Source organism: Spea bombifrons, chromosome 5, assembly GCF_027358695.1.
Source record: "Spea bombifrons isolate aSpeBom1 chromosome 5, aSpeBom1.2.pri, whole genome shotgun sequence".
NCBI classification, from domain to species: domain Eukaryota; kingdom Metazoa; phylum Chordata; class Amphibia; order Anura; family Pelobatidae; genus Spea; species Spea bombifrons.
Window position 1 is genome coordinate 9,626,619 of NC_071091.1, and position 17,770 is coordinate 9,644,388.

The 17,770-nt window shown below is 39.6% G+C and overlaps 1 protein-coding gene across 1 annotated transcript in view; it reads right to left on the reverse strand.

The window, feature by feature from the left end:
* Positions 1-5,719: 5,719 nt before the first annotated feature.
* CCNY (cyclin Y) overlaps positions 5,720-17,770 on the reverse strand; it is a 52,803-nt gene continuing 40,752 nt past the window's right edge. Inside the window, exons 2-10 of the mRNA XM_053466367.1 lie at positions 12,993-13,067; positions 12,608-12,642; positions 11,977-12,077; positions 11,023-11,058; positions 10,649-10,706; positions 10,024-10,143; positions 7,586-7,752; positions 6,626-6,788; positions 5,720-6,426 (exon numbers count right to left, since the gene is read on the reverse strand). Coding sequence (XP_053322342.1) covers positions 6,310-6,426; positions 6,626-6,788; positions 7,586-7,752; positions 10,024-10,143; positions 10,649-10,706; positions 11,023-11,058; positions 11,977-12,077; positions 12,608-12,642; positions 12,993-13,067 — 872 coding nt within the window. The 3' untranslated portion in view covers positions 5,720-6,309. The remainder of the gene's footprint in view (positions 6,427-6,625; positions 6,789-7,585; positions 7,753-10,023; positions 10,144-10,648; positions 10,707-11,022; positions 11,059-11,976; positions 12,078-12,607; positions 12,643-12,992; positions 13,068-17,770) is intronic.

Here is a 17,770-nt window from a genome sequence, read left to right on the forward strand (position 1 = left end):
ATAATGCCTTTGAAGAGCAAAAAATAAAGCAACAGATCAGCTAAGGGTTATTTGCCTAACATGCCAGAGAGAGTGTACGTAATAGAGAAGTGGGACAGCACCTTTAAAGCATATTATATAAGCTACACAGCTCAGTGCATATACCATACCTATAGATAGCTCTTGGTTCTTATCGGTTTATCACTTTCCGCACATCTGCTTGATATTCGAACCTAAGGATTAGAGGGCTGTAACTTGTGAAATTCCGTAATGTACATAAAGGAGATATTATTAACCTACATTGCGGAACATTTGCCGAGTTGTTAAGAGATGAACATTTGGTAGGTAAATTGCCCAAGATTTCTTAGCCCTCTATAACTTTTAAATCTGATATTACCACTTTAAGTTAAAATCATAGATACTGAAGCGACCCTTACACGCTCACGTACAACAGACCTGACACGGTTGGCTTCAACGGTCTCAAAAACGTCCTCTCTTATGGCCAACCAGACCTCTCAATAGTTGAATATACCCAACCTTTGTAATTCATTTTTACATTTCCTTTTTTATTTTTCTTTAAAAGACAATTTGCAGGTCTGGGTTTTCAATATTCTATGTAAACACCGTGATAAATGTTTAAGTAGGTTTACTGGAAGATCACACCAGAAACGTCAAAGAGGAACGTGCCCTGGAGACAGGATCTTCAAAGTAGCCGTAATGTTTTACCCCTCAAAGCAGAAGAGGTCAGCCTGTAAAGCTCTGACATGCTCCTCCGGCATCTCCTTGAAATAGATAAAATGTTTGTATATAAACTCAAAGGTTCATGTTTAGGACTCGGATTACACCTACAACAAATGTTTTTCAAGCCTGGGATTATTGAAACGTATAGGGCAGAAGTTGAGGGCAACGTACAAATTAACGATGGCACTAGAACGAAAACACTTGCCTCGATAATAGAAATAGCGTAAAATCTCATTATTGAATTTAACCTGTTGAGCTGACAATGTGTCACTCATTCCCTGGACTTAAAAGGTCTTGAAGGAAATGCTGACACGAAGCACGCGTTCAGAACATTGCCATTAACTCTCAGGGTAGTACGGGAGTGAGCTGTGTGCCTTACGGTTTTATTCAGTGGGATAATCCGAGTGGGGTAAGAAAGTAGCTCCAGCCAAGGCACAAAATAACACCGTAGGCCATCGTCAAAGCAAATGTGCCAAGGGAGATACGGGTGAAGATATTTAGTCTACTCCCCTTCCATTAAGAATTCTTCCTGAAAAACCAACACTTCCGGCATAAACTTAGTTAGCTTAAGGCTCATCCACAAGACACAGAAACACTATGAAGCGCTAATCTACCAAAACACTTCTCCAGGTGTTCGGTCAAAAGGCAAGTTAAAGAGCTTCAGCCGTATCAGACACTATATGTCATGACATGGGGTGTCCTAAAGCTGATTGCTTGCATCCAGGCACTCCCTGATCACCTAGCATGGACAATGGCATTTAGCTCCATCCACTTTTAGGCAGACTCCAACCCTTACCCTTCAAACCAAGACCATCGCCACCCTGTGTTGCTGGCTGCATCCATCTGACATGGAGTGGATTGCCCCAGGATTCTGGTCTAAAATACGCGTGGCTACCATACTTAAGTTAGGTGACTATGATAGTAAACGTAATCATGGTGGGCAGACACAAAGGGCCAGAAAATATGGTGTCTGTTTTCTCTTTATTTGGAGGAGTCTCATTTGGGCTTTAATGCTTTTAATCAAGCAGTTCACCGATCCATTCTATCACCTTTTCTATATTGACTTTTACTTTGATCCATGCACAATCCCAAATCCATAACGTGATTTTATCGTCTCTAAATATAATTAAAAAAAAAAATGAAATTACCTTTTTATAAATTATTCAACAGTCCCATATTTAACCCCTTCAGTCCCCTATAGACGTACCGATACGTCCATAAAACGCATCTAAAGAAACACATATGGACATACCGGTACGTCCTGACCTTCTAGCAGTGGCAGGGACACATCCCTGCCGCTACACGGGAGATCGACAGCCTGGACTCCCCCATCAGAAGAAGGCTTTCTGCTGCCTGATCTCATGCAACAGCTACCGGCGTGAACACCGGAAAACTGTTACATTTTTAAATGCCAGCTTCTGTTCCGGGTCACTGCTGACGTCACCAGGAAGGTCATCGGAGGACAGGATATCCCTGGGTCTGTCTAGACCCTGCTGGGATATCCGATCACTCCGATGAGGCACTGATCACAGACACTAGGTGCTCTATGCGAGTTAAGTGTGATCGGTGCAGGGAGGAGAGTGAGAAACCATGTTTGAGTAGTGATGCAATTACATTTTTTATCTCAGCAAAAGGGTTTGGCAATTACTAAACTTCCTAAACATATTGAACCCCGCAGCCCCGGGGTTTCAAAGTAATCCTCACTGAGGGATCGTGGGAAGTGAACGGAAATTAGCATAACACGGCAGCCCCCCTCTCTGTGATGTCATATCTCTGAAAGAGAGATCATTACATTGGATGATTTTCAGTGGGGGGGATCTGATAATCATTTAACCTCAGAGCTTCCTCAATCTAATAATCTCCATTCCATGCATGACAATATTTGTTTAGTACATACAAAAACACAAAATACTTTTGTACAAATCCAGCTTTATTGACAATGCATGGAGCTTGCAAACACTTTATAATCACTAAGAGTAATCCAGTTACAGTACTTTTTTTTGGCAAAATTGGAACAACTAATAAAGAAGGCAGCGAGAACCACTGGTTTTATTGTCAGATAAATAAAGTCAAAATCACAAGGCTACTAAATGCAAAAAGTGTAAATTAAAACAAGTAAAAAAAATCCACACTGCAGATTAAAATCTTAATGTTTAGTGCAAGGAACATACACAAAGTCACATAATTATTTCTAATTAAAGAAAAGGGAAGAATAATTAGATAGCGGTAGAGTCCACTGCGTAAAGCCTGATGAGGACTAAACCAAAAAATTAAAAAGATTCATCCCACTGTATATCAGCCCATATGTACATATATACAATATATAGGCTATACAGCTGTAAATAGGTTTATAACATTAACAAAATGCAGCAAGTGCACCGAGACCTTCATATAGATAAGACATTTTATGGCGCTAACCTTTCCCGCACTATAAATGCATTTGTAGAAGTAATTTGATTTTAGAAATGGGTAAAAACAAACTTTCACAAGTCTACTGGTTTACAGATCAAAAAAAAATGTTCAAAATCCACAAAAAAAGGGGGTTTTTGTTCATAAACAATATTTGCAGAAATACAGCAAAAATATACATACCTCCCTATAACAGTAATTGGTTTAAACCAGTACACCGTGCAATATGTTGCCAGATATACTATGTGATACATTTTAAACATTAAAGAGTGGGTTATTCTAGGCTATATGGCTAGCCTTCTTTTTAAAGTAACTTCTTATTAATTGAAATCAGCCGTACAACGCGTCAGGCCGTACTGGGTGGAATCCGGATTTGTTACGAATGCTTTTTCTGTAAGCAGTGCTGTATTCACCATTGGTGCTGGCCTAGGCCTAACCCAGGGCAGAGCCACCAGCTGCCCATCACTAGCCTTACTGCTGGGTATTGTAATATGATGTCATAGCTGGAAGACTTCTACACACTGAAGAGTGAGTGTGAGCGTGTATTATATATAATTATACACACATTACTAAATAAGTAAAGGTGTACAGACTAGATGGAATAATTTATCTAACTACCCCATATTCCAATAGGCTAACGCTTAGCTATATGGAGTCAGAATGGGGTTAGAAATAAATAAAATCATTAAATATTGCCAAAGATAATACTAATCACAGGGTAAATCACAAAAAAAAACTGTAGAGGGGGGTGTTGATGTTATTTGGCAATGGATGTGTATCAAGAGCCCTGTAACTGGCATATGCTTCTTTATTCACTGCCAATATTTTTCAGATACCCACCGCTCTTACAGCAAAGCATCACTCCTTGAAGCTGCAACTTGAGGGAAACCGTGCATCTCCTACATGGTTAATATAATCTATTTATCAAAAGAGCAGATGTCAGCAAAAAAGCAAGAAATCCATGCATTAAAAAAAAGCCATTTTCTGTTATTTTGAAATAAACTTGTTATAACATTTCAGGTCTCTTTAAACACAGCGAAGACTCCAGCAGTGCCCAGCAGAAGAAGCCGGGGTCACCAATAAACAGCATGTGGATCAAATAGGGCAACCCAACCGTAAGGAACCTCCTCGGCTCCTGAGCTGTGACGGATCCACCAATACATCAAATACATAACGTTCATGTTACGATCTACAGAATTCCGCAAGTGTTTTTTTGACTGCGTACTTTGTATTTGGATGACCATGGACCTTAACATTCTACCTTAAACAAAAATGGAGTCAGTCTCTTGAACTCTAAACACAAAAAAAGAAGAAAAAAAGCTAAAGTGCAAATATATCCTGAAACAAAAAAAGGTGCCTCTAACCGTCAGATGTGTAGCGAATACAAAAGATACAAAGCTTCTGGACCCTACAATACCACTCAACTGTGACAAACGACCAGGAGATGTACATCTTAAGCCATAAAGGCATTGCCCACCTCCCAAGCATTATTGTCCTTACTTCATATATCCAGTATACATGCTTTAGAAATATAATAATGTATGTATGATAGGCTCGTTTGTACAAAGGTAACGCTTACGCTTACGCTTCATTGAGCTTCTAAAAATACATTAAGTGGGGTTTAAATGTCCAAAATTAAATACTGTAATAAATCACATTTTAGCAGAGCTTCAACATTCATCAAAGTGTGCAAGTTCCAGAGAATGAATTCCCATTTATTACTAAAATCTATACATAATTCTGCGCTTGTTTCCCACTTTAACCAAATGCATTGACAGGAGTTCTAGACATCAATGGGAATTATGAAAGAGCTAAGCTGGAAAAATAGATATATACATTTTTTTTTTAAGTTTACCTTGTTTTTTTAACATATATATTGTATATACACATACAAACAAGTTTATACTGTGTCAAAGGTAAACATAGAAAGACTAAGTATATTGCTTGCAAAATGGGCCAAGGCTGCAAAGGAGTTAACTCATTGGGAGATATAAAATCTAAGTTTCACAAAATGTGTTACTTTTCATATTAAAATGGGTAATGTTCAGTAAACCGCATGGTCCGTCATTTACATCATGGTCTCTTGGTGTTTGGTTCCATAAAGTTTTGATAGCAATTTCAAGAGGTTGGATTCCTTACCCCCATCTCTTTTGTTCGCTAAATTTTCAAGGAGTGGGCAAAAGGAATGATCAAAGTTTGTATACTCTCTCATTCATACACATTTACAGTTTAAATAATAAGATACAGAATGTTCAAGATTGACTTCCAAAGCATACCATTGAGTTGCTGCTCTGGCGGGCACATTTTAAACATACAAATAAAGGAAGCGATGGGCGATGGCCCCGTCCAGCGCTTACAATCCAATCTGAGATTCACATTAGTGATGTATTAAGATTGTAATGACTAGATTGGCAATGCAGCCCAGAGCACTTCCAGATCAAGGAATGTTAAATTTCTTGTAGTTAAACATTTTGTGAAATAATATTATCAGGTGAAGAGATTAACCCCTTAATGACAAAGCATGTACGGGCTCAATATCCATTGTTTTCAATGGGTTTAGGGACCGCCCATTGTCCTTAAGGAGTTAATAAAAGAATCCCGCGTTTGCTTAATTATCTTTGAGCTTGCATTCCTCATCCTTGGCAAATTTTAAATGACTACAAAACATTCCGTGTTTGACTTGTTTTGGTCTCCTCCGAGAATCCGAGGCATACAAGACTACAAATCCCAATATTTACATTGCGCATGGTGAAAACCTGGGTCCGGACAGAGCAAGTAGCTCACAACATAAACAAAAGTCATAATAAAACACAACAAAAGTCTTAACACTGCCGTTTGATTTTCTTGGTATTAAACCAGATGAGAATTTCCAAGTTGAAAACAATATAGATTCAGATGTGCAAGGGCCATTTCGTATAGGTCTCCCGTTTCTTGATCCTTTTAAGATGTCTTTCTGAATTACGATGGGAACCAATGGGGAATATGGAAATGGCTTAGAAATGGTTCCAAAAAAGTGAGTGATGTTATCCCATCCTTGTGACAGGGAGGCACTGTAAGGGAGGCTTACCAAATCTGAAATAGTACAAAAGAAGCATGTCTTCTTCCTCCAAGACACAAAAGAAAACAATAGTTTGCACAAAAACAGTACAAGTTGGTGAAGACCGCCATGGAGAACTGCCGTTAAGATAAAATGGCCGGCGACCATCGCACTGCTGTCAGGTTATCAAGGCTCACACACCGTCTCTTGGCATACTTTCGGAAGTCCTTGTATTTATCCTCACACAATCGAGAGATGGCCTGTAAGAAGTTACATGTTCAGAGTAGTCAGCTCTTTCGATGTAAGTACATTATTAAAAATATATACTTAAATTTTCATGTTTTACATAAAACGGGGCAAAATTCTTATTACGAAAAATAATTACAATCCAAATCTTTTTACCAAAAAGAAAAGCAGCATTTAGATAAATCAGTTTAATCCCACATAAAAAAGGCCTACCTCAAGTTTACAAGCTCTGTCTCTGCTAAGTGGCTCCAGTGGAAAGCTCAGATTATTTCCTTCTGCCAAAGAGCGCAGATCAAAATAATACTTGGCGTAGACGCTGGACGGTACGTTGATGTTGAACTGCAACAACTCTAAAAACTGGCGCTCCAGCTCATTCCTAGAAAAAGAAAGAAGCAAATTCTTTAAAGAGTATAATCTATTGTGTCGCCAACGCGCTTTAAACGGCAAATGTATTGATGACAAAAATTTTAATTTGTGATTTTGCAGTCAGTGTACTTGTTTGATAATATCGGAATTCAAAGACTATTTTGTCTTTCGGAAGCCGAGATTTGTGACAAAAAGTGGCATGGCCATCATATGAGTTGTCGTTCCCATTAAGTTGTGAAAAGAAGCTTACAAATTTAACAAATGTAACACTTCTAAGAAACAGTTACACTGAGCGGCAAGCAAAAAAGTACAAGCTGTAGATAATTACAATAAATTAACACAGTTATGATAAATGATGCAAACGTGACAGTTCTTTACAATTTATGGCATGTATAAAAATCATCTTTCCACACGATTTCTGAAGACATGCAAATAATCTACCTTCAAATGATCTTTGTTACTAAATTTTAGAAATCAAAATCATAGCAGCCAATTAGCCTAGTATACATCCAAGCTGAAAGTAATCTAGAATACCTACACATATACACAGATAGATAGAAGTATTGAAAAATCCTAGGCTTTTTTTTATTTCAGGGACAAATCATAAAAATGTAAGACCCATAGAAGGTACGGTAGATATCCAGCTGTGGCAGAACTTCCAAGACATTTGATAACTGTCCAAAAACAAAATATTTATCTAGAAATAGGACGGCATATTAACGGGATCGAGACTATACGAGTTATTTTAGATTCCATACACATGATGAAGGGCAAAGGACACCCAGAAGCAGATACAATGACACTCACATGTCCTCCACTGTGATGTCCTTCAGAATCTGGCAATAGTCCACATTCCACACGGCTTGGTCATCCCAGACCTTGGATGCCAGAAGAATTGCACCTAGAACGATTCTCTTCCAGTTGGCTGGACAAATGTCTATCTCGGCATACGTTAACAATCTTTCAAGGTACACCTACAGAGATCAAATAAGCAAATTGGTCATGAGACGGATGCACCGTAGAACGCTTATACACAACTAGCCCAAGATTTCCAGGCTTGCAGCCGAGCTACAAACCGTTTAAAGTGGAATAGTCAGATTCCATATTGTCTACGATCCTAATCGACTTCTTATATCTCAATAAAGCGCTGGCAACTAACTTTTACTGTAAAAATTGGAAGAACAAACTGGATTTCGAGGTCTATTACATCCCAGCTCCTGTGCACATTTCCAAAGGTTAAATAGAAACCGAACCATAAATCTATAACGATTAATACACGGTGACAGCGCTTCATCAGCTCCTGGCCAGCAGCCGCTTGCGCGAGTGATTCCCAGGAGTCTGGAGACATATTTTAACTAAAATGTCTTTTGTTAGGGCTGCATTGCCCCAATTCTGTTGGACGCTTTTATCGTTCACTAAAACCTTCTATGTACCTCTATTGTTCCAAATAAAATCTTGGCTCTATATATCCAAAAAAATTAAAAAAAAATATGTATAATGATAAAACCATCTGTAGGTCTTCGGTCCCAAGACGTTCCATTCCTATTTAGTCAGCGTCTTTGTTGCGACTCTCACGCGTTGAGTGTCTGTCCTAAATGATCTTGTCTATTCCAGTAATGAAAACGGCATCTCCCCTCTTCCCCGAGGAGCTCATGAAGCAATGCGACTGACAAAACGTAATTAATGCCGAGACGTCCGCAGTGAACGTAATGTAACCAGGAGAGGAGAATACATTGAAGTGCAGAGAGGGGTTAAAGGGTAACTGTTGCCATCACGGCTGGCAGGATAACTCATTTCATTAATGGAAGCGGCCCGTCGCTTGGGCTTTTTCTTTGTCAATCGTTGTAATCGTTTGGGAGGTATTCGGTTTAAAAGTGAGGGCATAACAAGCGTGCCAGTGAATCTCTCCCTTCTGTGCCCCCCACATCCACGAGGCCTGACAGAGCTAAATTAGTGGTTACTAAAAAGGTAAAATTCACAAGTAATCAGGCATAAATGATTGGGGTAATTTAACATTGTGGGGGGGGCTACTACTCAATATTCCCAATATTTACTCCTTAGATAGGTGTTTTTGGAATGGTATTCACTGGGCATGCGCTGAATTCTTGCTCTGCTTTGTGTTGGTCATTATTATTCTGGCAGCAACCCGGGAATCTGAATTTGTATATGGTGAAGCAATACATTGGGACACAATCCCCACTACTTATGATTTTTCTGGTATTCCCTAGATGTGCGCTTAATTCTTGCTTTGTTTTGAGCAATTGTTTTTAATCCAGGAGAACACAAATTCAAGATGGCGCACCCATAAGGAATGTAGAGCAGAAGGGGGTGTTATCAGTTAAATGGACACTTTTGTATTAAGAAAATCCCTAAAGATTCCCTAAAAAGGTAAATAAAATGAAAAACTACACCTTTGAAATTGTTTACACCACCACAGTATAATTCTTGATGGGATTAGAATTTAAGTTTCTTTTTAAGTTCACTTTTTTGAGCAGTTATCCTTCTTTTCTGTGATTTTATTTCGGTTAGAAATACCAGATGGCTGCATGACTTCCAGAAGCTAGCGATAGATCTTTAAATGTACGCTAGCAGGCATCTAAAAGACTTTACAAAATCTGGCTTTTAAAACAAATTCTAGAAAACAGACAAGTGTGTGGGAAGCATGAAAACTATCCCAGGCTCCATAGCAAATGCATTAAGAGACGGTCTATCGTGTTACATTAACCAAGTCGATATTGAATAATTATTCCAGGCTCTAACAAAATTATCTGGAATCAAAGGGCCCGCAGGTGCTGGAGTTCAAGACATTAATCACTCTTTTTAGCCAATTCAAATCATAATGGGATTAAACACAAGACTATGGCAATGTATTTTACGGGTGGGGCAGAATGCGCATATATATATATATATATATATATATATAAATATCTATAGATATATATATATATATAATACATTTTTACACTTTTTTAAACTATTGCGGTTGGAAAAGAGATTTACAACATTAAGGAGTTAAAACAGCCCTTCCTCGCATGGAATTGAATTGAACTGAACACAGTAATTAAAGGTGCGGTTCCCACTTTGACAAAATCTACTAAATCTACTCTGTTGGATTGAAGCCCAAAAAAACTAGAAGAAAAATACTTTTCTGAGTTAGAAGAAGAAAAAAAAAAGTTAGAAGGAAGGATCACAGCCCTGGGCCTGACAGCAAGCTGGGTCCCTTATAAACACAGTTATCTACTCACCAAGGTCACTATGGCACATTCTGCAGTCAGCTGAGCAGCGCTGAAGAGCGTCCGGACAAAACGATAAATATGCTTCTGTTCTGGGTCATGCTTTTCATAATCAGATGGTATTTCGGATTTCTGAAACATAAAATATTCCAAACAACACACATCAAGAGACATAAATGCTCGCATTATCAGTATTTGCTCCAATTATTACAGAACGGGGAGTGGCATGAATCCTCTAAAATGGGATAATAAGCATTACATGGTCTTATCACAGTTAGCATGCAGCTCCAAAAAGGATCAATTTAGGAAGCCAAAAAAACAATTCTGCCAGCACCTTCAAAAAAGGAAGGATTGTACACATTAATTATTGGTCTAGGATTGAGGACTTCTTATACGGCCATAGTTGTGTTTTGTCCACCATCGATGAGGTCACAGCCCAGGGATGTAGGTACATACATGTGCAACATGTAAAATAAATAACACATGACAAGACCCCGCACAGATCCAAAATGAGACCGTAGATTATGGTGGCTGCACTTAAAAACACTGGTCTAGAAAACCTCCGGTTCAATCTAACGGCGTAGGAGATGCTCCCTGAAAAGGAGATGAATTAAAAAGTAGATTGTGAAATACTTACAGACAGAGGGTGAAGTTTCTCATCAAAAATATCTAAAAGCAACCTCGCGTCTCCGTCTCTAGAAAAACAGAACATCTCGGATTAAGTTTCTCCAAAACATATCAGGTAGATCGCTTACGCAAGAGTTTTTAGTTATTAAATCAAGACATCAGATTTATATATATAAAAAAAAAAAAACTAACTTTGCTGTTGCTTTGGCCAAGTTCTACATTCTTCAAACTTCACATAGAACTTTGATTTTAAAAGAATGTGACTACATAAAAGCAGGGATTTTACGTGGAACAATCTATTTTCCAGTTTTGTCTGGTTAAATACAGTAACGTCACATTAAATATGTTTACAGACGAGACTGATCAAGATGCGGCGGCTCTTACCTGTTTCTGATGTGATAATATACGGCGAGTGCTACGCTGTAAGAAAACATAGAAAGAGAATGAAACACACGGATACCTCACATGTAACACACGCCAGCAACATATCAGTGACATATATGGGACGGGAACGTCTTGAAGGGAGCAACCAACTAAACGCTGAACCGAAGGACAAAAAAGGAATAGATTGCAAAAGAGCCGCTGTGCTGATTAACAGCAGGGGCTGAAAACCTGACCTCATTCTGCATAACGCAAGGAGGTTTTACTTTACTGAGAGGGTAGTAGATACAGGATCCGGCTCCTGAATCTAAGAAGAGACCAAAGGCACAAATACACAATTGTTCTGGCAGGAGTGAACAATGCTAATAATAAAACATGGATCGCTGGTATGAAAAACACACCGCAATAAGAGGTTAATGGAACATTTGCGTTCAGAACTCACGGTAACCGAGTGCTACATCGACCCTTGATCATCGACAACTAATCTGTTTCTGCTGGCAGGAGGGGGGAAATCTGCATTCTATCAATTTTCAGAATCATCTCAAGGCTTTTTCAGGCTTAACGATCAGGGAAAGGATGGGTTCATGCTTACAGAGGCTCATTTCTTTAATCATACGGAAGATCTTTAGAATTAAAATAAGGAAGCCATTCGCTGTATTACAAATCTCACAGGCTACCTAAATATAAAAGCAGAGTCACGGGTTCATTACCGACATCTACATTCCGAAATGCTGTGATTTGTATGTGAAATGGACTAAGAGCTTGTCTTAAGACTCCGTGTCTCGCTTAACTTCACTTCATCAGGAGATACAAATATTTTAATATTACTAATAAGACCTAATTGAAGGTCTTCCATGTGCCAGCATTAACCACTTGTGTACATGAAAGCACCGGGTGCTAGACTTATAAGCACTTAACTATCCACAGCGTGTCATGGTTTAAAGGGATCTCACCCACCATTTAATTGTATACTTGAGGTTTGGTTGGCTGACCGTGCTGTCATCGAGGAATATCGTGGAACAAGAGCTATACTTTCTTCTGAGCTGTCCTGGAGGGTGCTAAAGGGGACAACACAGGCAGAAGAGACAATTATTGCACCAGAAATAAACAAAAGTGTTAACATTAAATCAACATATACCCGATGCGTTTCACGCGTGTCTGATCAGCATGCTGGCATGGCTGTCCGAATTGCTCGGTTGCCAATGGCAAAATAAAGCGAGGGGTCATGGAAAAAAAAATGGCTTGGGACTGCAAGGGCCGGGGCGAGAACCCTAGATAAGACCAAACTGGTTGAAAACATGGCCCACCCTACTGAGCTCTGTGTGCCTCCACTAAGAGGTGGATCGGCCATCTCAGAGGTCCAGGGCTTATTTACACAACACACGGTAAAGCAAGAGCCAACCGAAAATTACTAGACTTTATTTCGCAAACAGTGTAATAGTTTGCAGATACAGTAAGCGTTACTATCACTATCACTTTATCTGGGAACACATTCCGGCCCTAGCTTGTGATCTAAACCAGCAGGGCAGTCGCAGTCTTTTTGCTTGCAATTCCACTCCCAATGTTTTGGTTTATATAAGTTACTTACGTGATTGATATAGAGGCTCTTTCTCTTTTCTCTCACTGCAGGACAAAGGAAAGAAAAATTAATCTTTTGGTTTTGCCATTTAAAGTTCCCCAAAAGATATTCAGGCCAAAGTCCTTGACGTGACGAAGCCCAGACAGTAAGCACCGAGACCGCCAATGCAACATTAAACTTAGAGGCAATAGAATATTCAGTCTTCTCCGCAGCAGTCTATTCTGGTCTAGGCCAAGTAGGCTCAGGCCAGCAAGGGGTGACAGCCCAAGTCCAACATTAACAGGGACAGATCATCCCGTGGAACGATCATATCCCAGGGCTCGGTATGCAGGTTGAGTAGAGAACCCGCTAGGAAAAGTAAGGACTATAATAAATACATAAAATTGTTTCCTACCATCTGTTTGGGATTTACTGAGAAATATTGTGCTCGCCCTTGGATGATCAGAAGGGTTAAACTCCATATTCATATCTGGAAAAGAAGAAAAAGGAGAATTTGGTCAGCTATTAGTTTAAGCACAATATTTAACATTAAAATTTGAAGGACCAAAAATATCTACTGAAAAGAACTACATTTAAATTATAATCCATTTCCTAACTAGAGGCTCCAAAGTCTTCAAACTGGAACTAAAATATGTTTTCAAAACAAAATGAATTATTTTAATGTTGTTTTGTGAAACTGAAAGCAGGGAAAACGGTTGTGTGTGAATTATTTTATCACAGAGTCCCCAAACTGGAAACTAGGGAGCTGCCAGCTGTAATAATATACACACACTCGATTACATGGAACCCGGCTCGGTGCTGCATCCGTCTCTAACGCCGCTAAATGGAGACCTGAGATCTCCTGTCGGTGCAAAACGCTGGACGGCCACCAGAGGGAGTGCTGGGGATCTGTGCCAGAAGTGCTGTAGACACCTGCACCACCGATGGTCCACAAAGGAGAACCTCTACTGCCAGGTAAATGCAAGGGGAAAGGGCTAATGATGATTTGCCAGACAGAGGCACATTTTGTTTATTGGAATTATATATATATCCAGCCTCTGACCTTCAATAAACAGACTATATCCCAATTTGGTATCTTTCCAACAGATAAAAAGCTCAGTTTTCCTTGGACATCAGCAATATTCTATTGCATTTCACATTTAGATTACTATCCTTCACTTCCACAAAGCGTTCTCTCTCCTTGTTTGCATTATCTCTCATTGCAATATTTTACACATCCTCGGAGTCATGAAAATCAGAGATATGACGTTGCAAAAACCCCAAACGTCATGCATTTTCTCCCCAGAGATCAGGGGAAGGCTGTCAACATTTAACCCCTTAATGACAAAGCCTGTACATGTACGGGCTCAAAATGCATTGTTTTCAATGGGTTTAGGGACCGCCTATTGTCCTTAAGGGGTTAACCTGGGGGTATCTAAAGCAGATTTTTCATAGGTTATGCTCAATACATATATCCACCTGTGTCCGGCTAGCGTTTGCCACAGAAAATCTATAAATTCTGCCTAAATTCTTGTTACTATAGTGACACCAACGCCCGTGGAATTGCAGGTAAAATGCAAAAAAATTTCCAGTGTTGCCCTAAACTAACAGCAGCTCGGGGGCAGATGATCCGCTTACCAGGCATCAGCGCCTATGCGCTCACATGCACTAGTAGTATAGCCATCTATGCTCCAAATGTAGCCCCCCCTAGTGGTCGGGGTCAAACTGAATCCTAGGAATCCCACGGCTGTGAACATTTGTGAAACGGACACATTATACAGAGTACAGAATAGAACAGCGAGTAAAGTAACATCACTTGGCTTCCAAATGGATTCTCTGCTGTCTTAATTAAATATGCACTTGGCTGCCCTCAAAACCAATGTCAAACAAGACCACTTTATGTTGAATAAAATCAGATATACTCATTCCTCGCTACAAATGATCCCATGGCTTGTTATTGCCATTTAGTTCAAGCTAAAGTATGTTTGTAATGACATTACAGTCTTAAACTAAATAAGAGCAATAAGTTACTTTCCTTGTACATCTGTTCCAGCATAATAGGCAGAATCAAGAGCTTCTTAGATATGACCATCCCTTTCTCCTAAAAACTGAAGGCAACTCCTTGATCGATGGATTCAAAACAAACAAGGCTATATATATATATATATATTTTAAACCACGGTCCTATCTATTTGAAAATGTTCCAATCGGTAGAAAGAAGATGCAGTGACGGCTATTAGTGCAGGGGTCAAAGTTGGTTTGGATCTATATAAATCCCTAAAATTATATAAAAATACACTAACACTATGGGCACAGGCACTGAATCTGGCACTACAATACAGTAGACATACCCACTCTGGCACTATACATTTACAAAAACACGCCGACTCCAGCACTATACATACACACAGATACTACAGTATACACACACTGACTCCAGCACTATACATATATCACACATACACACTGATACTACAGTATACACACACTGACTCCAGCACTATACATATATCACACATACACACTGATACTACAGTATACACACACTGACTCCAGGACTATACATACACACAGATACTACAGTATACACACACTGACTCCAGCACTATACATATATCACACATACACACTGATACTACAGTATACACACACTGACTCCAGCACTATACATACATCACACATACACACTGATACTACAGTATACACACACTGACTCCAGCACTATACATATATCACACATACACACTGATACTACAGTATACACACACTGACTCCAGGACTATACATACACACAGATACTACAGTATACACACACTGACTCCAGCACTATACATATATCACACATACACACAGATACTACAGTATACACACACTGACTCCAGCACTATACATACACACAGATACTACAGTATACACACACTGACTCCAGCACTATACATATATCACACATACACACAGATACTACAGTATACACACACTGACTCTAGCACTATACATACACACAGATACTACAGTATACACACGCTGACTCCAGCACTATACATACTTCACACATACACACTGATACTACAGTATACACACACTGACTCCAGCACTATACATATACAAACACTCAGACACTACTCCCCTCTCACTTGCCATGTGACTGCCTGTCTCTTGCCACTGTAAATTCGGCACACGCTATGCTTTCCTGCGGGCGCACATTGATGCGAACCACATGAGGCACATTATGTGATCCCGCTGGGCACCCGTTACATGATGGCTTCTATTTGCCGTGGTCACCTGGCGTCTGGGGTTTCTCGAGCACTGAACTTATTAACTCAATCTGGTTTAGTTTGACCCAAAAATTGGAAATTAGTGGGGTTTTACATTTAATAGCTCCCTATACAGCAGTTTGTCAGCTTTTTAGCATACCTGCTGTAAAACACATTTTCGGTATTCATCTAACCAGACTAATTCCTCACAATTTTTCTGTCAATTTTATATTATTTAAAACCGCTGGCGGACGAGCAGACAGACAATCAGAAGATAACACTTGGCTGCATGCTTGGAGCAGGATAATGCGATATATCTTCTGGGACTCCAGCATCATACGAATGGCTCATTTGGTTTATAACTACCGGTATTTGCGTCCCGTGAAAAGTAAAAGGTAAAACCGCAGAGACTTTCTTAATCAAAACATGAACATGGATAACATAGAAGATCGTTTATTACTCTGAACGATACCTTGTAAAACAGCCATTAGACGTTAGACCGACTTCAGAATGTCTTTAATGCTGTCTTTGTTTAGTTTATCTATGCATACTGTGAAAATTAATTATGCCGTCATAAAAACACAAAGGGGTCTATTCGGGGAGCGGTGGGTTTGCTGCAAGTTGGCAGTAGCGGGACCCTCTGTTAACTAGAGAAGAGGGCATCAACCCCTCTCTTCTCCCACCCCATGCAGGGGGAAGGGGGTAATATATTAATCCTGGGGGTGTACAGCAGGTGGATCGGTGTCCGCTCCTGCGACTGAGCCACCTTCCAGCACCAGCCGGCCCACTTCTGGCCCACTCCTTTCTGCCTCTTGTGATCCCTCCAACACAGGTTTGATTCTGGGCACCATTCAGAGATATTCCCGATGTTATAACTGCAAACCTGACTCTAGCCTTTGCCCATCTTGACACATATTTTATAGACAGATTTAATATCAATTATACTCACTCATCACAAAATAAAAAAGTACCATTAAATTTTCAAATCAGGAGAAGAATAAAAAAGAAAAAACACTCCTATTCTAAAAAAACAAATTACTTTATAAAAAGAATATATTAAATTGCTGAGTGTCTGGAGGAGAGCGATGATTATAATTTAAATGGCACAGTTGAATACCGAAGATTGTTTGTTCTGATGGAGAGCCGCCTCAGACGGCAAACAAATAAACGCTAATTACCCCTCCTTGTGCAATATCATCCACCCATTCAATCGCCAGTGATAATCACATCTCCCCCGGGACAGGTTCATTGTATTATCAAAGGATTTTCTTCCAAAGGGCCTCGCGCCCAGCCATAACCCTGCCTCACGTGTTTTGATACACCGCATTCTGTCAATTAAAATACAATATCGCTGCTACTCCTTCGGGACCGCGGAAGAGGTAGCCTCAGACAAGAGCAAGTAAATATCAACAGCACAACGAGCTTATTCTTGGTTTAATTAAATTTAAAGTATTAAAATAATTTGCAGGTGACCTGAAACATTTTGCACATGAAGAACCCAACCCAAGTGAGCTTTTCATGCAAGGGCCGAGCTGGCCAGACCCGTAAAGACTACATAATCGGGTCTATATTATAACAAAATCATATGCCGTGTACATAGGGTTTAGCTTGATATTTAGTTACATGCTAGGCACGTATATTATACCAAACATAATAAAGAGGTTAAAAATGACTGTCAAGAAGATTTGAAATGCATTATGCGGGGTTCGCTCGGCATGAGACACCCGTCTGCGAAGTTGGGAAAATAGAAACAGTTTATCTTACAGCTCCTCACACAAATAATTCTGAGCGGTATGACACATACACATAGATTGTTTGTTCTTATTTAAAGCTGATCCGTCGTATTACAGCTCTATACACTAAACGAACGTATGCAAACCTTGTGCGATTAGATCCCCTTCTCAGGATCTGCAATATTATCCCCCCGTGGTAAATTGCT